General features: G+C 40.3%; 2 protein-coding genes across 2 annotated transcripts in view; one reads left to right on the forward strand and one right to left on the reverse strand.

The window, feature by feature from the left end:
• The first annotated feature begins 19,226 nt into the window (after window positions 1-19,226).
• Window positions 19,227-22,790, forward strand: LOC110825851 (galactoside 2-alpha-L-fucosyltransferase-like). Its single transcript, XM_022056370.2, has 2 exons — window positions 19,227-19,723; window positions 21,069-22,790. Exons 1-2 carry the CDS (start codon window positions 19,477-19,479, stop codon window positions 22,526-22,528), a joined length of 1,707 nt encoding a protein of 568 aa, XP_021912062.1. The 5' UTR covers window positions 19,227-19,476; the 3' UTR covers window positions 22,529-22,790.
• A 602-nt stretch (window positions 22,791-23,392) lies between these two features.
• LOC110824574 (DNAJ heat shock N-terminal domain-containing protein) overlaps window positions 23,393-24,709 on the reverse strand; it is a 36,240-nt gene continuing 34,923 nt past the window's right edge. The window contains exons 19-20 of the mRNA XM_088211636.1: window positions 24,459-24,704; window positions 23,393-23,929 (exon numbers count right to left, since the gene is read on the reverse strand). Coding sequence (XP_088067762.1) covers window positions 23,801-23,929; window positions 24,459-24,704 — 375 coding nt within the window. The 3' untranslated portion in view covers window positions 23,393-23,800. The remainder of the gene's footprint in view (window positions 23,930-24,458; window positions 24,705-24,709) is intronic.

Below are 24,709 nucleotides of genomic sequence, written 5' to 3' on the forward strand. Positions count from 1 at the left end.
GGAGTACGAGAATGTTTCATCAAAAAGACAAATAGTAATTAAAGAAAATGCGAATAAATAAACATCCTAGGATAACCTTCACTAGCACTTGAAGGAAGTTTGAGTGATGAACTACTCAAAACCTCTTGCTGATCGGGATCTAGATCTTGGTCTTCTTGATATGAAATTGTTAATGAAAGGGTGAGCTACATTAGCCCAGTAAAAATATCACACTAATTACAGATATGGAAAATCATATGTTGGTAAAATCAAAAAATAATTAATGGAGATATTGCTGTAGGTAAATACATTTAACTTCAAAACTTTTTTATTCGATACATGTCAACGTTTTCTTAAAATCAACCCATGAAGACAAATAACTAAATAACATTTTAATTTCATTCATAGGATCACAATTTTTTCTTTTTTACTTGCTTACTGGTACCCTTGGGGGTCCCTAGGGATGTCCCCTTACGCGTGAACCAAATATTCAATTTTATCAATTAATCGGCCATCCTCATACCCCCTCAAGTAATGGACGCCAAACATTCTATCGTCTCGATATTCTGTCCGGTATGAGGATAAACCATAATTTTCAAACTCTTCCAGTATGAGACTTCCCAACCCCTTTCGACTAAGGTAATGTTCACGGTAAGATTCTTTATGTACCGGGCCCATATGTCCTTTTCTAGGATGCCTAGTAAGCCTTTCACATAAAGATCTCCATCAACAAAATAAACATCAAATGCATGCCAACATCTCATGTCATATTCACTGATCAATTTAAACGATATTTAAGCAAACGATTTAATTTATCATAACCAATAACTAAGTAGTTAGATAACTAGATAAACCATGCAGAAAGGGACCAAATGTGTAACGCCCAATAAATTTTAATTTTTTATTATTATTATTTTTATTAATTTATTTGTTATTTATTTTATTTTATTTTTATTGAATTAAATTAAAATAAACCTAATAAAATAAAATAAATATAAAATTGGGTAAAAATATTACTTGAATTTAATTGAAATTGATTTTGGGAAAAAGGGGTGAAAATTAGGATTCTGGGGGTATTTTTGAAAAGAAAATCGGAAATCGGGGGTCAAAACGCAATTTAGAAAAATTGTGCCTTGTCAGCGCCACGTCAGCAGCCACGTCAGCAGTCCAGTCAGCAGTCCTGGCCAACCAGGACCTGCCGCGTGGCAAGATCACGTCGACCCGGGAACGAGCCACGTGGGCGATCCGCGTGCGCGCGATCGGATGGCCCAGATGCGTTCCCGCGCGCACGGACAGCTTAGATGCAAGCGCACGGACGGCCCAGATTCAATCGCGCACGGACGGCCCAGATTTAATCAAAATGGACGGCTGTGATCAAAAGGAAAAAGGGTATAAATAGAACCCCCACACTTGACCACAAAAACCCTAGCCGCCTGCCCTCGCCGAAGAAGACGAACCAGACGCCGGAGGAGCCGGCCGCCGCCACCCGCCGCCGCACCGGGGAGTTTTTCGACCGCCAATCGAGGTAAATTTCATACCCTGGCTCGTTTTTCCACGCTAAGTTCCCCTGTGGTCAAATCAGAGCCAAAATCCCGGCCAAATGGCCAGAAAACACGGCCGAAAACCAGCGGCGCCGTCGCGCCCCTCCTCAGTTTTTGCCTCCGATGAGGCCCTTCCCGGCCTCCGTTTGATACAATTTTTATATCACCGTGATCACCATTCTTTTCTCTACAGGTTGATCGGAGCCAAATCACCAAAACAAGAACCTCGCCGGAGAGCCACCGCACCCGAGAGCACCGCTGTTGGTAAACTTCGGTTTTTTGTAATTTTTTGGCCATCCGAGGGCCTTAGGGTTGTTTTATCACAAGGACCGATGCAAGTGTGGCCGAATTCGGCCGGAAACGGCCAAAAAGGCCAACCCGAGGTGAATCTCCGCCGCAAGCGGCGGCGGCGTCGCCGGAGCACGGCGGAGCCGTCGTGCCGGAATTGCAATATTGGCCGAAAGAGGCCCTGGGTCTAATTTGGAATTTTTTAGAACACGTGCAGGTACCAGTAGTGCGTTTCAGTTTCCCAGAAAAAATTCAGGAAAAATTAGGGACAGCCTGCAAGCGTACTGTAGAGCCGTATTCGGACCCCGAAACAAGTAAGAACCCCTCACCCTATTTCCTATCACGGTATTAAAGTTCAATAAATGATAAAATGGTATTTCATGAATCAACAGATGTGTGAAATTGTTTAAGGTCGCTAATGGAGCTCGAGTCTGGTGTGTTTGTCTGTTAGCTGTTGTTTGGCCTATTTTACGGCTTTAAATGCAGTATGAGGTCTGATATTTTCATTTCATAGTTTCGTGTGCATATATCACTATTTTATTGATTATAGGTTGAATGACTGAGAACCCGATGTTGTATGTCGTCTTGTTTGGCATAAATTACTGTTTTGCTTGTTTGTGTGTGAATTGATGATGCTGACTGAGGAAAAGGGGAATGAAAGGTTATGTAAATTGATAATTGTATAATGTGGTCAGCCTGACTAGATATCCTGGGAGATGGTGGACGGACCGGGTCTGTATGGAATCCTACCGGGATTGTGGTCTCTCATACCGGACGGGGTATAGAGACCTTATGTGTTTTGGCGCCCATACCGGACAGAGTATGGGGACGGCCCGTTTCACCCTCATACCGGACGAGGTATTGAGGTTTATAGTTTTGGCACCCATACCGGACGGGGTATGGGGACAGCCCTGGAATCTGATTACAAGTCAGCAGCCACGTTAGCAACCCTGGCCAACTAGGACCTGCCGCGTGGCAAGACTACGTCGACCCAGGAACGGGCCACGTGGGCGATCCGCGTGCGCGCGATCGAACGACCCAGATGCGTCCCCACGTGCACGGACGGCCCAGATACAAGCGCACGGACGACCCAGATGCACGCGCACGGACGGCCCAGATTCAATCACCCTCAACCAGCCCCAGTCCCTCTACCTCGGGACCCCGCTCATTCCTTGATCGACCCCGTCTTCATAGAGAGGTACAGAAGACTGAACCCTTCTACTTTTGCAGGGGGATCCTCTTTTGAAGAGGCCCAATACTGGCTGGCAGAGACTGAGAGAGCTTTCGAGACCTTGGGAGTAGTTCCTGAGCAGAGGGCTGCCATTGCCTCTTACATGCTGGTAGGGGAAGCAGTACGCTGGTGGGAGCTCAAGTGGGCCACCCTGCCTACACCAGCTACTTGGGAGCAGTTCTTAGCGGCCTTCCACGCAGAGTATCTCCCTAAACACATCCAACACCTGAAGGAAATGGAGTTTGCTCAATTGGTCTAGGGAAACATGACAGTGTCGGAGTATGCCCGTAAGTTCCTGGAGCTGGGCCGATATGCCCCGGAGACATTGATGGATGAGGGCCGAAAGGCCAGGAAATTCCAGTGGGGCCTCTGCCCGGAGATCAGACAGCACTTATTGGTAATGGAGCTCGAGACATATTCAGCAGTCCTAGCAAAGACACAGATCATAGAAAGGAGCTTCGACACCCACCTTCAGCTAGCGGGGAGTTCTCGACCCTCAGCGCCGCTCCGCAGGCCAGCACCTACCGCGCCTGTCCAACCCAGTAAGAGGCCCGGACCCGCCATCCAGGCCCCTCCTCAGGCTACGGGGGCAGCATGTGGGAAGATCTGCCAGAACTGCGGCAGGGATCACGGGGACCGACCCTGCTACCGCCTCAGCAACACCTGTCGCATATGCGGCAGTGCCCAGCACTATGCAAGGGAATGCCCGAGGAACCAGAATTAAAGAAGGCCTCCAATCCAGGGCAGAGTTTACAACCTTACCCAGAAGGATGCCGACGCAGACCTGGACGTGGTACATGGTATGTATACTATCTCTGACCACATTGCTCATGTTTTGTTTGACACTGGTGCATCACATTCTTTTGTTTCACATGTTCTTGCTTCCAAAATTTGTGTATCACCTGATAGACTTGATTCATTGTTGCTTGTATCTACTGCTGGGGGGAGACATTGCTAGGAGAGCTTATCTACAGGGCATGTGCCGTGGAGATAGCAGATAGGAAATTGAGGGTAGACCTGATAGGGTTAGACACGAGGGATTTTGATGTAATCCTAGGAATGGATTGGCTAGCAGCGTATCACGCCACCATAGACTGCTTTAACAAAAAGATTGTATTTAATCCTCCTAACGAGAAGCCATTTACAAGTTAATAAAATCATTCAGTACTGATTTTCCCTGATGACAAGTTTTCTTAATTCCCAGTGCCTTAATCTTGTATTTTCTCTAACTAAGTAAACCTAAGAAAGAAGTTTGTATCTAAGAGATCCCAGTAGTCCGAGACTTTCCAGAGATATTTTCAGATGAACTACCCGGTCTACCAGTAGATAGAGAGGTCGAGTTCACCATAAAATTACAGCCAGGTACCCAGCCCATCTCGGTTGCTCCTTACCGAATGAGCCGCATTGAGATGGAAGAATTAAGGAAACAGATCACTGAGTTATAAGACAGTAGTTTCATTAGACACAGCGTTTCCCCTTGGGGTGCCGGAGTTACTTTTGCAAGGAAGGGAGATGGAACGTTGAGACTGTGCATTGATTACAAGGGGATAAACAAGGTAACAATTAAGAACAAATATCCTCTTCCCCGGATTGATGACCTTTTCGATCAGTTGCAGGGTGCACAGGTCTTTTCTAAAATAGATCTACGATCAGGTTACCATCAGGTAAAGGTAAGAACAAAAGACATCCCCAAGACGGCATTCCGAACCAGGTACGGACACTATGAGTTCCTGGTCATGCCGTTTGGGCTAACCAACGCCCCAGCCATCTTTATGGATCTAATGAACAGGATCTTCAGAGAGTTCTTGGATCAATTTGTCATCGTGTTCATCGATAATATCTTAGTCTACTCAAAAAGTAGAGAAGAACATGCTCATCATCTTGCCCAAGTCCTACAGGTCCTCAGGGAAAATAAGTTGTATGCAAAGTTGAGCAAGTGTGGATTTTGACTCGAGCAAACCGCCTTCTTGGGACATGTTATATCGAATGAAGGAGTATCAGTGAACCCCGAAAAGGTTGAAGCGGTACTTGGTTGGGAAAGGCTGACAAAGGTTAAGGAAATTCGTAGCTTTTTAGGGATGGCAGGTTATTACCGCCGGTTCGTCGAAGGGTTCTCTAGCCTAGCAGCTCCTCTAACCCGACTCACAAAGAAGAACGCAAAGTTTGAATGGAATGAGGACTACGAAAGGAGTTTTTCAGAATTGAAGAAGCGACTGACTACTGCACCCGTGCTGGCTCTACCGAGTGGATTAGGAGGGTATACGGTTTATAGTGATGCCTCCTATCTGGTCCTGGGTTGTGTCCTGATGCAGCATGGAAAGGTTATAGCATATGGGTCCAGACAGCTAAAGAATCATGAGAAGAACTATCCTACCCATGACTTAGAGCTTGCCGCAATCATACACGCCTTGAAAATCTGGCACCATTATTTGTATGGAGAGACCTTTCAGATCTATACCGATCATAAGAGTTTGAAGCACATCTTCACTCAGAAGGATCTCAACATGCGTTAGAGAAGGTGGATGGAACTCCTCAAGGACTATGATTGTGATATCCTATACCATCCAGGTAAGGGCAACGTGGTGGCCGATGCCCTCAGCAGGAAAAGCGCAGGCACCCTAGTCCATTTGATGGTTCCAGAATGCAGGTCAATTGGGGCCACGCAGCAGGTTCGACTGCGAGATCTGAAGAAGGCCACATGTTTGGGCCACCTAGCAGTCCAACCTGAGTTAATCCAAAGAATAAAGGAAGCCCAGTCAGTCGACCCCGCCCTAGTAACCCGCAAGAAGGATGCAGAACAGGGAGTGAGTTCAGAATTCCAGCTCTCTGCCGATGGATTGATTCGTTTCAAGGACAGAGTGTGTGTCCCAGACGACAGTGAGTTAAAAAGAGACATCATGACGGAGTCCCATAGTTCAAAGTTTGCCATGCATCCAGGAAGTACCAAAATGTACCAAACTATGCGACCTCGGTTCTGGTGGAATGGGATGAAGAGAGATATAACTGACTTTGTATCAAAATATTTGGTATGTCAGCAGGTCAAGGCAGAGCATCAGCGCCCAGGTGGGTTGTTTCAGCCCTTACCGATCCCGGGATGGAAGTGGGAACATATCACCATGGACTTCGTATCGGGGCTACCCAAGGCGCGTTCAAGACACGATGCCATTTGGGTGATCGTTGACCGACTTACCAAGTCTTCCCACTTCCTAGCCATCAGGATGACCGATTCATTGGACAAGTTGGCAAGGATGTATATCCGGGAGATAGTCAGATTCCATGGGGTTCCAGTAACAGTAGTGTCCGACAGGGACCCCAGGTTCACCTCTCGATTTTGGAGCAGTTTCCAGCAAGCTATGGGAACAAAGCTGTCTCTTAGTACTGCCTTCCACCCCCAGACTGATGGACAATCAGAGAGGACAATTCATACGCTTGAGAATATGCTCCGAGCTTGTGTCCTTGACTCCGGGGGCCATTGGGACGACCATCTACCCCTGATAGAGTTTGCCTACAACAACAGCTACCAAGCAAGTATCGGCATGGCTCCATATGAGGCGCTATATGGGCGCCCCATGCAGGTCACCGATTTGTTGGGAGGAAGTGGGCGATAGAAGATTGTTCAGCCCGGAGTTGGTAGAGGAGACCACGTCCAAGATAGTTAAAATCAAGAAGAACATTCAGACAGCTCAGAGTAGGCAGAAGAGTTATGCAGATATCTGGAGGAGAGACCTAGCGTTTGAGAAAGGCGACCGTGTGTTTCTTAAGGTCACTCCTTTCAAGGGGATTAGTAGGTTCGGCAGGAGGGGAAAATTAAACCCCCGATATATTGGACCATTTGGAATCTTAGACAAGATTGGTATCGCTGCCTACAGACTAGCACTGCCCCCCGAGTTTTCCCGAGTTCACAACGTGTTTCACGTATCTATGCCACGTAAGTACAACTCGGACCCTTCTCATGTCTTGGCTCATGAACCGCTTCCACTCCAAGAGGACTTGTCTTATGAAGAAGTACCGGTCGGTATCACGGACCGAGAGAGTAGAATACTCCGCAATCGAGAAATATCATTTGTAAAGGTCGTGTGGCAGAACCACACGCTCAGGGAGGCTACTTGAGAACTGGAATCAGAATTTAGAGCCCAGTATCCCCATTTGTTCGACCAAGAGTAAGAGGCAAATTTGGGGGACCAAATTTCTTTAAGGGGGGAGAGATGTAATGCCCAATAAATTTTAATTTTTTATTATTATTATTTTTATTAATTTATTTGTTATTTATTTTATTTTATTTTTATTGAATTAAATTAAAATAAACCTAATAAAATAAAATAAATATAAAATTGGGTAAAAATATTTTTTGGATTTAATTGAAATTGATTTTGGGAAAAAGGGGTGAAAATTAAGATTCTGAGGGTATTTTTGAAAAGAAAATCGGAAATCGGGGGTCAAAACGCAATTTAGAAAAATTGTGCCTTGTCAGCGCCACGTCAGCAGCCACGTCAGCAGCCCTGGCCAACCAGGACCTGCCGCGTGGCAAGACCACGTCGACCCGGGAACGGGCCACGTAGGCGATCCGCGTGCGCGCGATCGGACGACCCAGATGCGTCCCCGGGCGCACGGACGGCCCAGTTAAGCGTGTGCATGGACGACCCAGATGCAAGCGCACGAACGGCCCAGATGCATGCGCACGGACGGTCTAGATTCAATCGCGCACGGACGGCCCAGATTTAATCAAAATGGATTGTTGTGATCTAAAGGCAAAAGGGTATAAATAGAACCCTCACACCTGACCACAAAAATCCTAGTCGCCTGCCCTCGCCGGAGAAGACGAACCAGATGCCGGAGGAGCCGGCCGCCGCCACCCGCCGCCGCACCGGGGAGTTTTTCGACCGCCGATCGAGGTAAATTTCATATCCCCAGATCGTTTTTCCACGCTGAGTTCCCCTGTGGCGAAATCAGAGCATAAATCCTGGCCAAACGGCCGAAAAACACGGCCGAAAACCAGCGGCGCCGCCGTGTCCCTCCTCGATTTTTGCCTCCGATGAGGCCCTTCCCGGCCTCCGTTTGATACAATTTTTATATCACCGTGATCACCATTCTTTTCTCTACAGGTTGATCGGAGCAAAATCACCAAAACACAAACCTCACCAGAGAGCTGCCGTACCCGAGAGCACTGCCGCCGGTAAGCTTCGGTTTTTCGTAATTTTTTGGCCCTCCGAGGGCCATAGGGTTGTTTTATCACAAGGACCGATGCAAGTGTGGCCGAATTCGGCCGGAAACGGCCGAAAATGGCCAACCCGAGGCGAATCGCCGCTGCAAACGGCGGCGCCGTCGCCAGAGCACGGCGGAGCCGCCGTGCTGGAATTGCGATATTGGCTAAAAGGGGCCCTTAGTCTAATTTGGGATTTTTTGGGATACGTGCAGGTACCAGTAGTGCGTTTCAGTTCCCTGGAAAAAATTCAGGGAAAATTAGGGACAGCCTGCAGGTGCACTGTAGAGCCGTATTCGGACCCCGAAACAAGTAAGGACCCTTCACCATATTTTCTATCACGGTATTAAAGTTAAGTAAATGATAAAACAGTATTTCATGAATCAACAGATGTGTAAAATTGTTTAAGGTCGCTAATGGAGCCTGAGTTTGGTGTGTTTGTCTGTTAGCTGTTGTTTGGCCTATTTTACGGCTTTAAATGCAGTATGAGGTCTGATATTTTCATTTCATAGTTTTGTGTGCATATATCACTGTTTTATTGATTATAGGTTGAATGACTAAGAACCCGATGTTGCATGTCGTCTTGTTTAGCATAAATTACTGGTTTGCTTGTTTGTGTGTGAATTGATGATGCTGACTGAGGAAAAGGGGAATGAAAGGTTATGTAAATTGATAATTGTATAATGTGGTCAGCCTGACTAGATATTCTAGGAGATGGTGGACGGACCGAGTCCATAGGGAACCCTACCGGGATTGTCGTCTCTCATACCGGACGGGGTATGGAGACCTTATGTGTTTTGGCGCCCATACCGGACGGGGTATGGGGACGGCCCGTTTCACCATCATACTGGACGGGGTATTGAGGTTTATAGTTTTGGTGCCCATACCGGACGGGGTATGGGGACAACCCTGGAATCTGATTACAAGTGTTAAGGGTTCACGGGTAGCGGGACCCCTATGGATCCCCACGGATACTAGTAGGCTGGTAAATGAGGAAGAATATGTTGTATAATGATTGAATTGTAAAGGTGTGATAAGTATTATTTTATACAGCTCATATGATTTCATGATAATGATAATGTTACTACTTTCGTATATTATTTTATGAATTTCACTGAGTTAAGTGGATAGTAAAGGATTTTATTATTGATAAAAGAATTTATTGTAAATTATGCTCCATTGGTCTTTTTGTATTTTTTACCCACCTTTACCTCCGTGACGGTGAGATAGTGTGATGTCTTTACTGGGCTGGTGTAACTCATTCCTTATTTAATCATTTCAGATCAGGAAGACATTGTTCCCGAGCCCGTTCCGCAGGAAGACGGCGAAGGGGATGCCTGAAGACTCCGTAGTTATATTTATAGCTTTTATTTTCGAGTTTCTCTTTTAGTTAGTTTGTTCTTTTATACTTTGAGCACATTTTTGGTTTTAGTGTAAGGGATGTTTAATCAAAATTTTATTTCGCTTCCGCATTTGACCTTTTTAATACACATATTTCATTTTAAATTTTTCGGGGCCGTTACAAAATGAACTAGATAATCGAGAAACTATAAAAACTATCATTGTAAACGTGCACAATATAATAATAAACAATTTAGGCAGTATAGGAAAATAAATAGAAAATCAGAACAAATGTAAACTAATCAGTTCTGGCTTCACTAGTAACTTGTAATATTTTTAGGGTATTTTTAATTTTTAACAAAATATACAATTATGAATAATTAATTCTAAATTTACTGTAACTAAGAATAAAGTGATGGATCCTTACCTAAATCGGTATTTTAAAATGTTGAACTGTCCACCATGTCTCCTAATGAGTCCCGGGTTTCCTGAAGTTTTCCTGCGAGAACCCAAAATACTCTTCATGTACCTAAAAATATTTAAAAATACTAAAACCGGTGTTGAAAATCCTTTCCGGCCAATTTTAGGGTTCCAGCAAACCCATGGCAGTTCACCTCGGCCTAACCAATTTTGGCTAGTTTTACACACATCCCTATGTAAAAATACATTAAAAAGCCTCAGTTGGTTAAAAAAATTGAAAAACCGAACTTACTAGCAGGGGAGGTCTCTAAGTGCAGTGGCTCCGTTGGTTCTCCTTTCCAGCTGGGGATTCTTCTCTAGTTAACCTGCATAGAAAAGAACAACGAACACAATGGTCAAAGAATTGCATGAAACGGGAAACATGAAGAGGCTCATTGGAGGGATTTTAAGGTTTTTTGTTGCGGTGGCTCTGTTAGATTTTGTCTATGGTTTTCAGCTCACTCGTTCTCCCTCTTACTCCAATATGACCACAAGGAAGGTCAAAATTGAATTCTGAGCAAGTAGGGAAAATTTTGATCTTTTTTGGTAATCGGCAGTGGCTCTGGTGTGGTGGCAGTCGGTGGTTGATGGTCGGCCTTCTTCTCTGACGTCTAGTTCTTCTTCTCCAACGTGTCTAGCAGTTAAGGTTTGGGTTTCCCTATGAAGAGGAGTTTAAATACTCCTTTCCTCTTCAATTCGTGCCGTTCGTTTACGTTGATGTGGAGCAAGGAGAACCGTTCAATCATTTCCCATTTAGGCTGATGGCGTGGTTGAATCTCGTCCGTTCATCACATTTGATTTCGTCTGTCCGGTCAAGCCTAAAAGGAGAGTGTATCTAGGAAGTCCAAGCGTGTGAGATCAATCCTGGGCCATCAAATCGCTTGGCATGCAGATCGCCCGTGTGGCCCCCCTCGTGGTGTCGACGTCAGCGTGTTTTGCCACATGACGCACCCTGGTTCCCTGTGCCTGCTGATTGAGTTGTCCCACGTGGCCAAATTTTTTCTATGTATACTTTGACCCCATGTTTCTAATTTTTCTTTCAAGAACACTCTCTGAATTCAAATTTTCACCCTTTTTATCTAAAATTATTTTTAATTTCATCCATAATTCATTTTTTCTCAAAAATTTAAATAAATTAATTAATTATTTTAGAAATAATTTATCAAAAAAATTATTTCGGACTAATTTTCGGGCCTGGGTATTATAACTCTCCCCCCTTAAGAAAATTTTGTTCCTCAAAGTAATCACTCTCTCACTCAATCGAACAGTTAGGGGGTACTGGGCTCTGAAGCTTGATTCTAGTTCTTAAGTGGCCTCTTCCTGCGTATGGTTCTGCCATAGGACCTTGACAAATGAAATTTTTCGGTTGCGAGGTACTCTATTTTTCCAATCTACAGTGCCTACTAATACCTCCTCATAGGATAGATCCTCATGAGTGAAAGGGGCTCATAGGACAGGATGTTTGAGGGGTATGTATTGTACTTGCGTAGCATAGACATGTGGAATACATTATGGACTATGCACAACTCTGGAGGTAGTGCTAGTATGTAAGTGGTCGCACCAATTCTGTCTAAGATCTCAAATGACCCAATGAACCAAAGATTTAATTTTTTTCTCTCACCAAACTTGCTGATTCCTTTGAAAAGGATGCCCTTAAGAAACACTCATTCGTCTTTCTCAAATTTCAAATCCCTCCTCCGGGTGTCTGCATAACTCTTCTACTTGCTCTGAGCTATCTGAATGTTCTTCCTAATTTTAACTATCTTGGCTGTAGTTTCTTCTACAAGATCTGGACCAAACATTTTTCTATCGCTCACCTCTTTCCAATAGATCGGCGACCTACAAGGCCGGCCATATAATGACTCATACGGGATTATGTCGATGCTTGCTTGATAGCTATTATTGTAAGCGAACTTTCTCAAAGGTAGGTGATCATCCTAATGACCCACGAAGTCTAGAACACAAGCTCAGAGAATATCCCCTAGGGTACGAATCGTCCTCTCTGATTGTCTATCAGTTTAATGGTGAAATGCGGTATTAAGGACAGTTTTGTTCCTATGGCTTGCTGAAAACTAGACTAAAATCGAAAAGTAAATCTGGGGTCTCTGTCGGATACCATTGTCACTGGAACTCCATGTAACCTGACGATCTCCCAAATATATATTCTTGTTATCTTATCTAAGGGGTCGGTCATCTTGATAGCCAATAAGTGAGAAGACTTGGTGAGCTAGTCGACAATTACCCAGATGATATCATTCCCTGAGTGTGCTTTAGGCAATCCTATCACAAAGTCCATTGTGATATATTCCTACTTCTACTCTAGAATCGATAATGGCTGAAGTAGCACGCTTAGGTGTTCATGTTGTGCTTTAACCTGTTGACATACTAAATACTTGGGGATAAAGTCGGCTACCTCTTTTTTCATCATGCTCTACTAAAACCAGAATCACATACTTTGATACATTTTAGTACTTGCAGGATGCATGACAAACTTTGAGTTATGAACCTTTGTCATGATGTCTCTTTTCAGTTCATTGTCACTTGGAATACATACCCTGTCTTAAAATCTGAGCAACCCATCGGCAGAGACTCAGAATTCTAGATTTACTCCATATTCTGTATTTTTTTTCTGAGAGCTACTAAGGTGGAATCGATAGATTGGACTTTCTTTATTCTCTAGACCAATTCGAGTTGGACAATTAGGTGGGCTAAACATGTAACTCTCTTCATGTCTTGAAGTCATATCTGTTGTGCAGCCCTTATTGCCCTGCATTCAGAAACCATTAAGTGAGCCAACATAGCTGTATTTTTTCTGTTGAGCGCATTGGCTACCATATTGCTCTTGTCTAGGTGATACAAAATATTACAATCTAGTCCTTGAGGAGCTCTATCCAACGCCTCTGATGCATGTTGAGATCTTTCTAAATGAATATATGCTTCAGGCTCTTATGGTTAGTATAAATTTCAAACGTCTCCCCATATAAGTACTGACGCTGGATCTTCAAAGTGTGGATAATAGCGACTAGTTCTAAGTTGTGGGTAGGGTAATTATTCTCATGACTCTTCAACTGCCTAAACCCATAAGTTATGACCTTCCCATGCTGCATTAGAACACAATTTAACCCTAAGTAGGAGGCATCACTATATACTGTATATCTATATGTCCCACTCAGTAAAGGCAACACGGGTGCAGTAGTCAACCGTTTCTTGAGTTTCATATTCTTTTTACAATTTTTATTCCATTCAAACTTAACGTTCTTCTTTGTGAGTTAGGTCAAAGGAGCGACTAGGATAGAGAATCCTTCCATAAACCTGCGGTAATAACCTGTCATTCATAGAAAGTTACGAATCTCCTTAACCGAGATTAATTTCTCCCAACCAAGTACTACATCAACTTTTTCAGGGTTCACCAATACTCCATCCCTTAATATAATATGCACTAGGAAGGTAGCCAACTCGAACTAGAACCCACACTTACTCAATTTTGCATAAAATATTTTCTCCATGAGAACCTACAAAACTTGAGTCAGGTTGTGAGCGTGTTCTCTCTACTCTTTGAATAGACTAGTATATTATCGATAAACACAATGACGAACTGATACAAGTATGTTTGAAAATCCTGTTCATCAAGTTCATAAAAATGGCTGGTGTATTGGTTAGTCCAAATAGCATGACCAGGAACTCATAGTATCCATACAAAGGCTGTCTTGGGAATGTCCTCTGCCCTGATCTTTACCTGATGGTAACCCGAACACAAGTATATTTTGAAAAACACCTAAGCACCCTGCAATTGGTCAAAAAGGTTATCAACCTTGAGGATGAAGTATTTATTCTTGATTATGATCTTGTTTAATCCCTTGTAGTCAATACATAATCTTAATATCTCATCCCATTTTCTTGCAAATGTGACTTCAGCACCCCAAGGAGACACACTATGTTGGATAAACTTACTATCCTGCAATTCATTGATCTATTTTCTCAGCTCTTCCATCTCAACATGACTCATGCGGTAAATGACAATCGAGATAGGTTGGGTGCCAGGCTGAAAATCTATGGTGAACTCAACTTCTCTGTCCACTGACAGTTCAGGTAATTCATCATGAAACACATCCAAGAAGTCTCGTACTACCGAGATCTCTTAAATGCTAATTTATTTCTTAAACTTCCCTAATATAGAGAAGATATTCGTGTTAAAGTACTATGTAATAAGAAAATTATTACGAGAGAATAATATTTAAAATTTTATTAACTTGTAAATGACTATTTATTAGGAGGGTTGAATATAAGTTTCTTGTGGAAATAATCTACGGTGGTGTGATATGTCGCTAACCAGTTCATTCTTATAATTACATCAAAGTTCCTCATATCAATATCTATTAGGTCCACACTCAATTTTTTATCTGCTATGTTTATGATACAAACTTTGCATATAACCTCCCCTAATAGTGTTATACTCCAAAGAGTAGACACAAACAACAGAGATTCAAAATTTTCAAGTAATACATCAAAGTTTGGTGTAAAAATATATGAGACAAACGAATATAAAGCACTAGTATCAATCAAAATATGTGCGAGGTGATTACAGATAGTATACGTACCCTGTATCACGCTTGGATTGGCTTCAATATCCTATTGAGTGAGGTTGTAAACTTTGCCCTGAATGAGAGGTCTGGCCTGGTTCTGATTTCGCGGGCACGCTCTTGCGTAGTGTTGGGCACTTTGACATATGTCGTATGTATTGTTGAGACGACAACAAAGTCGATCTTTATGATCCTTGCCGCAGTGTTAGCAAATCCTATCGCGTTCTGTTACCAGACCATGAGGAGGAACTTTAGTCACTGGCCTAAGCCTCTTGTTCTGTTGAATCGATGCAGAGGATGCTGGTCTGTAGTGTGAAACCGAGGGTATAGGATTCCCCACTGCTTGAGGAAAGATGCGAAGGTTTCTCTCCATTAGCTGTGCCTTAGCCAGAACAACTTAGTAGATACTAAGCTCAAATATGTACAACTGCTGTATGATCTCAGGACGGAGGCCCTACTCAAACTTCCTTGCCTTTGTGCCTTCATCTATCATGCTTTCAGGGGAATACCGACCCAACTTTAGGAGCCTTTGGACATACTCTCATACAGTTATATCGCCCTAGATTAGTTGTGCAAATTTCATTTCTTTTAAATGCTGGAGTTGCTCTGGAAGGTACTTTACATTGAAAGCTATCAGGAACTGTTCTTAAGTAATTGAAATGTGCAAGGTGGCCTATTTGAGCTACCACCAGTGACCTACCTCTCCCACGAGCATGTAGGTGGCAAGTACGACCTTTTGTTCAGGAATCATTTTAAGAGTTGCGATGTCCTTCTCAGTCTTAACTAACCAATACTCGACCTCTTCAAAAGAGGATGCCCTTATAAAGGTATATGAGTTTAGTCTTTTATACATTTCAATGTAGTCTGGGTCCATCATGGATGAAACTGCATCCTGTAGAAGAGGGACTGGATTGTGCTGTGGAGGGACTAAGTGGCCCTGTGGTGGTGCCGGATGATATGGTGGTGGCACTGGATATTACTGCGGCAGTGCCAGATGATACAATGGAGGAGCAGGGTTGTATCGGGGTGGCTTCGGATCTTCTCACTACAATGGTGGCTCAAATTATGGCAGTGGGGGACGGTCAGACAACTCCCTCATTTCTTCTCGAGTCTGCTGGGCAGAGATGAGTCTCTCCAGCATCTCAAAGAGTTTGTCAATATCCTTTCAAAGTGAACCATCTCGGGCTGCTCGATTTAGTGAGGGTCTTCCTCTCTGCATATCCTTGTACCTATATTTTATAAGGAAGGGTTGAGTGATAGTTTGTATTTGGTGTTTTTAAGTATTTGTGCAAGGAATAGTTCCTAGGAACGTGGCTCTGATACCAATTGTAAAATCACGTGACCTTAAAGGAAATGAATTTATAATTTTAATACAGAAATGAATAATAAAGTTAGAGTTTACATTCCTTACACAATATTTAGAATGCCCAATATAGCTACGGTAATGTCCCTTCAAAAAGAAAAATAGTAATTAAAGAAAAAGCGAATAAATAAGCATTTTAGTACAACCTTCACTAACACTTGAAGAGAGTCCTGGTGGTAAACTACTCACAGCCATCTTGCTGATCAAGATCTGAATCTTGGTTTTCTTGATCTGAAATTGTTAATGAAAGGGTGAACAATACTAGCCCAGTAAGAATGTCACACTAATCATATATACGAAAAATCGAAGGTTGGTAAAATAAAAAAATAACTAATAGAGCTCTTTCTTTAAGTAAATACATTTAACTTCAAAACTTTTTTATTTAATATATACTATTATGTTTTTTCTAAAATCAACCTATGAAAATAAATAACTAAATGACATTTTAATTTCATTCATATGGTTAAAATTCTTTTTTTTTTACTTGTTTACTAGTACTCCTGGGGGTCCATAGGAATGTCCCATTATGTGTGAACCAAATATCCAAATTTATCAATTAACGAGCTGTCCTCATACCCCGTCGGTAATGGGCGTCAAACATTGCATCACTTCGATACTCCGTCTGGTATGAGGGTGAATCATATCTCCCAAACTCTTCTGTTATGAGATTTTTCAGCCCCGTCCGACTGAGGTAACGTTCAGGATAGGGTTCCCTATGTATCAGGTCGTCCACCCTTTCCCAGGATGCCCAATAAACCTTTCACACAAAGATCTCCATCAACAAAACAAACACCAAGTGCATACCAACGTTTCATGTCATATTCATTAATAAATTTAAATGACATTTAAGCAAGTAATTTAATTTATCATAATCAATAACCGAGTAATCAGATAACTAGATAAATCATGCATGAATGGACCAAATGAACCAGATAATCAAAAATAATATAAAAACTATTAGTGTAAACATGCACAGTATAATAGTAAGTAATTTAGGCAGTACAGAAAAATAAACAGGAAATCAAGACAAGTATGAACTAATTAGTTCAAACTCCACCAGTGACTTATAATATTTTTAGGATTTTTTTAATTTTTCATAAAACGCATAATTATATTTATTAATCTTCAATTTATTGTAATCGAGAATAGAATGAGAAATATTTACCCGAATCGATGTTTTGAATTGCTGAACTGTTCACTATGACTCCCAATAGGTCCCGAATTTCTTGAATATTTCATGTGGGAACCCAAAATATTTATCACGTACCAAAAAATACCTAAAAAAATCCAAAACTAGTGTTAAAAATCATTTATGGCCAATTTTAGGGTTCTGGCATGGCGGTGCTGGCCTGCTCTGTCGTCGACTCTACGACCCACGATGGTGATTCACCTCGGCCTGGTCGATTTCTGTCAGTTTTGGTTGATTTTACACACATCCCTGAGAAAAAATACGTTAGGAAGTCTCGGTTGGCCAGAAAAATTAAAAAACTGAACCTACCGACGGAGGGGGTCTTTGCATGCAGTGGTTGCACCGGTTCTCCTTCGCGGCTAGGGATTCTTCTTCGGCTAACTTGTATAGAAAGGAACGACGAACACAATGGTTAAAGAATCGTGTGAAACGGGAAACGAGAAGGGGCTCATCAGAGAGATTTTAGGATTTTGACCGTCGCGACTTTGTCAGGTGTTATCTGCAGTTTTCGACTCACCCGCCTTCCCTCTTGCTCTGATAGTGCCACAAGGAGGCTTGGAATTAAATTCCAAGTGGGTAGGGGAAAATTTTATATTTTTTTGTGGTCGACAGTGGCTCTGGTGTGGCGGCGATTGGTGGTCGGCCTTCTTCTCCGGCATTTGGTTCTTCTTCTCCGGCGGGAGTTGGCAGTTAAAGTTAGGGTTTCCCTGCGAAGAGGAGTTTAAATACTCATCTCCTCTTCGATCCATGTCATTCGTTTCTGTTGACGTGGAACGAGGAAAACTGTTCGATCGTTTCCCTTTTAGGCTGATGGCGTGACTGAATCTTGTTCGTTCATCGCATTTGATCTCGTCTGTTCGATCAAGCCTAAAAGAAAAACGCATATGGGCCGTCCACGCGTGCGGGATCAATCCTGGGCCGTCGGATCACTGGGCGCGCAAATCGCCTGCTTGGCCCCCTGCATGGTGCCAACATTAACGTATTTTGCCATGCGACGCGCCTTGTTTCGCCGTGGCTGTTGACTAGGCTGTCCCACGTAGTTGAATTTTTTATATTTGTATTTTAACCTTGTGTTTTTAATTTTTCTTTCAAAAACACTGCATAAATTTAAATTTTCACATATTTTCTTCAAAATTATTTTCAATTTTATTTTTAATTTATTTTTTTTTCAAAAATTCAAATAAATTAAATAATTATTTTATAAATAATTTAATAAAAAAATTTATCCCGAACTGATTTTCAAACCCGAATATTACACCTCGTATGATACACCATCCGTTTAATATATTCTTTGTTAAGAGAACTGATTATTAGAATTTCATCTCTAAACACACTAAATAAAGTTATCTTAAGAACTTCAATTTTTTTAAAAAATTTCTTCAACACAATATTTTAATTTTGAAAACATTAATACGATAATTTAAAACCAAATTTTGTTTTAGAAAAATAATAAGAAATTATTTTAAAAAAAATACATTTTCGAAAGGGATTTCAAGAGTTAAAGAATTAAAAAGGATTTTTTTGAATCATTGACCATAAGTTACCTAATTTACATAGAAGTTGAATAAATTTTGTAAGAGATTTATGTTCAATTTTCAATATGTTTCTTTTCTTATTGGTACCCTTGTGGTCTTTCGCTATATCATGCTTACTAGCTTAACAATTCAATTGGTGTTATAGCACGAGAGTAGGTTTATATAATTTATTAAAATTAATAAAATAATTCTTTTTTTTTAATAATATTTTTTATAAATGATAAATTTTTTTTTAAAAAAAAAGCAAAATGTATTATATAAGAAGCATTTTATATAAAAATAATTAAAAATTAAACTAATATTTTTCACATCGTATTTTATATAATATTTAATGTATAAATTTATTTAATTAAAAACAACTTATACTTGCATTACAAATAGGTTAACATGAAAATTACCATATATATTTTTAAATTAAAAATTAAAAAACAAAAAAAAGTAAAAAAATGAATTCAAATATTTAAAAATTATATAAATACAATTTAATATTTATTCCCAGCAAAAATCAATTCGCTGGCCGACTATGATTTCTCTATGCATGTGATTGTGTTCCTCTAGATCAGTGCTTTGTTGTCAGAACTCTAACCGTGGACCATACCGCAGAGAATCCTGTTTCCTTTCTCCCTCCTCTTCCTTCCAGTGGCTGGGTCTCAGTGGTGCTCTCAGTAAAAGAATCCGCCATTGATGCAAAACTTTCTTGTTGTACCCATTTGAACAAAATCGCGCCTTTCTTAGTTTTTTTATGATACGTTAATGAGCATTCTGCATGTATGAAGCGGGTCAAGAAGAATTCGGATGGTGATCCAGGATTCAACCCGGATCCTGATAGCCACAGTGTGTCGAGAGATGTGGATAGGAAATGCGTGCTCAACCTGATGAGGCTGATGGGTATTTTTGTGGCTCTCTTGATGCTGATCTCGGTTCTGTTTTCTATCTCTATAGTATTTAAAGACCCGCCATCTGATAATGTTTTGGAATCCAAAGAGGCTAGGGTTCTTGAACTGATACCCCACCTAGGTACTTGTTCCTGTCCTTGTTTTGAGTGATTTAGTTCATGGGATTTCCGTTTTTTATTATCCATGTGCTACTGTTTTTGTCGATTTTGGTAATCTGAAGTTAAGATTTTTCACTTTGATAACCTTGCATCTGGGTTCTCTAATGCGGATTTAGTCATTCACTCAAAGACAGTGATCAGATTGATTGTCACTTGGTTTACGATACATTCTCTTATATGTTGACTACTAGAGCTCCTTACTGTTTTTCCATCTTTTTGTTCGGAATCTTTTTCGGCGTGCTAATTCCATCTATGCTAATTGCAACTTTCCTGGGAGGGTTGTTTTTTTTTTCTTAGTGAAATTTTTTTCCAGGTATCCTGATGATGAATCACCTTTTAGTTGGAAATATTGGTTCCTTCTTTTGTGTGCTTGATGTTCAGTCCTCAACTCTTTTTGGCTTATGTTTATGTATTTAGGAAAATGAGATTCCTTGTTATTTTCTTTGTTGATTATAGATAGTTCTAGATAAGCATTGCTTGTTTCACAGTAGTTGAGATTGTTTATTCATTTCATCTTTTAGATATGATTATTACTCTTGAAAAGGGGCTTATGAAAGAAAATTATCTTTCCTCTGTCAATTTGTTTGGGAATTGGTTGTTTTTTTCGAATAAAAAGATATAGCTTGTTGCTGTATTAACTTATATGGAAGTTCTTGTCAATTTGCATAAGCAGAGGGAAATTATATGGAGTCTGAGATCTCATCCTTTTTTTAAAAAAATTTCTAGACACTTTCTTTGAGTATGATGTATGTTTTAGTTGTTAAATTCCCGCTCCACAAATTATATGTGCTCTGCCATGTTTGTTTTGCTTAATAATGTTGGTTTTTGAAAAATAACTATAATGCATTTGGTCATTATAGCGTAGAGTTGTGAGTTTTGTTTTGTTAAATAGGGAACAGACTACCATTTGATTAGGATCAAACCCACATTAAAGGATTCCTACACCTAAATTAGTGGGAGCACTGTGATGAGGTTAAGCATCACAGTTGTTTGACTTCATAGTTTTAAAATCTCACCTGATCTATAATTGCTTTTGTGATTTTTTGCATGGTTGCTAGAACTGAGATCAATTAGGATTGAAAAAGTTAATTCTCAGATTAATTTTTAATTGCTTAGTTTTCCTTTTTTCACATTCCATCTTATATGTTAGATAATGTTCTTGCCTGAGAATATCATTACCTGCTTTTGGTGGATCATCATCCATAGCCATTTTTTTATGCTTTAATATGTATTATTTACATAATATGCTCAACTTCTGTTAGTAAACTGACATTTTCTCTTCATGTTTCTTCCTTTCTCACATCATAGATTCAAAAGCTGATGTCTCCAAGCCTGTTGAATTACCGAAAGAAAAGCTTCTTGGTGGCCTTCTTGCCACTGGATTTGATGAAAGATCGTGCCTCAGCAGGCATCAGTCAAATTCATATCGTAAAGAACTACCACATAAACCTTCTGCCTACCTTATCTCAAGGTTACGAAGTTATGAAGCTCTCCATAAAAGATGTGGACCCTATACAGAATCCTATAACAAAACCTTAGAACAACTAAAGTCTGGAGATCAGGCTCAAAGCACAGATTGTAGATATGTAGTGTGGGTTTCCTTTAGTGGATTAGGTAACAGGATATTAACTCTAGCATCAACTTTTCTTTATGCTGTCCTTACAAACCGGGTTATATTAGTGGATCCTGGAGTTGACATGGTTGATCTTTTCTGTGAACCATTTCCAGAAGTGTCTTGGTTTCTCCCATCAGATTTCCCCCTTAAAAATCAGTTCAACAACTTTGATAAAAAATCTCCGCACTGCTATGGCAGAATGTTGAAGAATAACACTTTCACAAAGTCTAGTGGACAGATAATTCCACCTTTTGTTTATCTTCATCTAGTCCATGATTATGATGATTATGACAAACTTTTCTTTTGCGATGAGGAACAAACTTCACTCCAGAAAATACCTTGGTTGATTGTGAAAACAGATAATTACTTTGTTCCGTCTCTCTTTCTGATACCTTCATTTGAGGAAGAACTGAGTAATCTGTTCCCAAGAAAAGAAACAGTTTTCCACTACCTGGGACGATACCTCTTCCACCCCACTAATCATGTCTGGGGATTTATTACTAGATACTATCAAGCGTATTTGGCTAGAGCAGATGAAAGGATAGGAATCCAAATCAGGGTCTTTGACACTGGAACTGGTCCATTCCAGCATGTTTTAGATCAGATCCTTGCTTGTACCTTGAAGGAGAAACTACTGCCTGAAATTGACAGGGAAAAGCATGCCATAGGTCAATCTAGAAATCATAAAACAAAAGCTGTTTTGGTTACATCTTTGTCCTCTGGGTACTTTGAGAAAATCAGAGACATGTACTGGGAACATCCAACTCTGACAGGGGACATAATAGGTGTTTATCAGCCAAGTCACGAAGAGTATCAACAATCGGAGAAGCAAAATCACAACCAGAAAGCTCTGGCTGAAATGTACATGTTGAGTTTCTGTGATGTTTTAGTCACAAGCTCGTGGTCAACATTCGGATACGTAGCTCAGGGACTTGGAGGTCTGGAGCCATGGATCCTCTACAAGCCTGAGAACAGAACTGCCCCTGATCCACCATGCCATCGAGTAATGTCAATGGAGCCCTGTTTTCATGCCCCTCCTTTCTACGATTGCAAGTCTAAAACAGGAGTTGACACAGGTGCGCTTGTTCCTCATGTAAGGCATTGTGAGGATATGAGCTGGGGTCTTAAACTTGTTGACAAGGAGGAGTTCTAACCATATATTGTCTGTGGCTTTGCTCTGCTGAAAAAGTGCCTATAGGAATTATCCTCCCCTATTTTTGTTGTACCATATAGAGTCAGTTAACTTTGTATAATCATATCTTAATTATTTCCATTCAATATATTGTTTAAATGAGTGCTTGTGGAACGACTCATTTTAAGGTGACAGAAATTTTTGTTGACGCTGCTGCATTTCTTCTACTGAGTTGTAAAACTGCTATTAAAATAGCTTTCGGTAAAAGTAACCGTTGGAATTATTCTCGCCTATTTTTGATTGTACCACATAGAATCAAGAACCTGGTATAGTCATATCTTAGTTATTTCCGTTGGATATATTGTTTAAATGTGTGATTGCAGCCATAAAAAATTGAGTTAAAAATATAGTGATTTAGTTGTATTGTTTCTTGGAATGTTTTTGGATTTAAAAAGAAATATTTTGCATCATGTAGATTCACACATTAAATGATTTTAATGTAATGAGTATGAAATGGCTTGGTAAAATCATATATATCACATTATAAAATATTGTTTTAAAATGATTCTTGTTGGTTTGCTATGGATTAGTGGAATCTATTAGAATCCTTAATCAAATGCTTAAGAGGAAAAGAAAATGGAAGTATTAGATTGAGTGTAACTACTTCAGTTGAAAAATTTGTGTATGCAATTATAAGAATTTCAGATCAAATTGTTCTTTAAAGGTAACAAAAAAAAAAAATATTTGGGAAAAATATATTTTAATCCACAAATTGTAAGATCCTTCTCTAAAATAAGATAATTACCCATTAAAATTAGAAACTATTATATTATACATTGTCTAGAATATGCATATATAAGTTGAAAAAAAACATATGCATATAACTTCCACATAAATAACAACTCAATATATAGATCATTCTTAAACAAATTTACATATATATTTCATTCTTATATATATAAAATAAACGAAATCCTCATTAAAATAAATGTTATAATTTAACATGTTTCTGAACATGAAAATTTGAATACTAAATGGATTCTAAACATTAAAACATAAAACTTTAAATGAATTTCATTTTTCGGAATTCTTTACTTTAAATAGAGTGAAGGATTAATAAAGAGTATAGGATGCATGAAAATTAGGAATTTCTAAAAGCCAATCCTATGATTAAACTAAACTCCGTATCTAGCTATGCGAATTAAGAGTGATTCAAGGAAAAACCGGATGCCACCTGAAATAATAGTTGTGGAAGGCAAGCTCTTTCCGACCTCCATTCTTTAAAAGGCATTATTATTCAGAGTCAGAATCTAAAAATGGCATTTGCTGTGCATCTTTTGGTTCTACATCAGTAATAGATGGGGGCAGATCTTTCTTCGGTAAGTTTCTTCTCCGGTTTCTCTTCCTTTCTCTGGGTTCATCCTGCAAAGACATAAAAGTGCAACTCTTTCACAAAATCATAAGAGTATAAATCCATAAGAGTAAGCAATTTTATTGGCTTGTGTAGGAAGAAAAGAGAAGAAATATTTCAGCATTTTAAGCAAAAAAGTATCAAGTATCTTAAGGATAAGGCTGTGAATAGTTTTTTACGAGAATAACCTTTAACCTAATTGAACATAGAAGGCTGGACGCAACAATTCATATATCAGATTGCAAGAACATCAGGTTGAGAAAGGTTGGAGGGCAATACATTCTAGAAATAGGGATACGTGGTATTAAGTCCCATGTCATCTGTGAAAATTGAAGTGTTGATATTCATTTCTGTTACAGTATAAGTTTTCAGCAACTCTTCTATCATACAGTACTAGAAAGATAAAAATATAAAACGTATTCATTTACATCTAACCATTCTTCCGGCACTTCATGGTCAGTAAAATGAATTAGTTCACAAAGTGCAGCAAATAATACCTTCATGCTTCCTCAACCCATAATATGTAAAGCAATCACTTACTGTGGTATCTGATTGACTTTGTTGACTTGACTGATCTAGACCTGTTGGCTGACTTCTTGCCCACCAGATGGTACCAGAATACAATAATGCTCCCAAAAGCAAGGCCGGGCCAATTCTTGGATCTCCTAGACTATCAGAAATTCTGTTTGAGATGCTACTGACTTTCCTTTTCATGCTGGTGGTTTTAGACTCTCCTGACCACACTGGTTCAGCGTCCTCGGGAACTAACTCAGGAGTTTTTGTTCTCTGTG

The sequence above is a fragment of the Carica papaya genome, chromosome 9, assembly GCF_054855325.1.
Source record: "Carica papaya isolate Zhongbai chromosome 9, ASM5485532v1, whole genome shotgun sequence".
NCBI lineage: Eukaryota > Viridiplantae > Streptophyta > Magnoliopsida > Brassicales > Caricaceae > Carica > Carica papaya.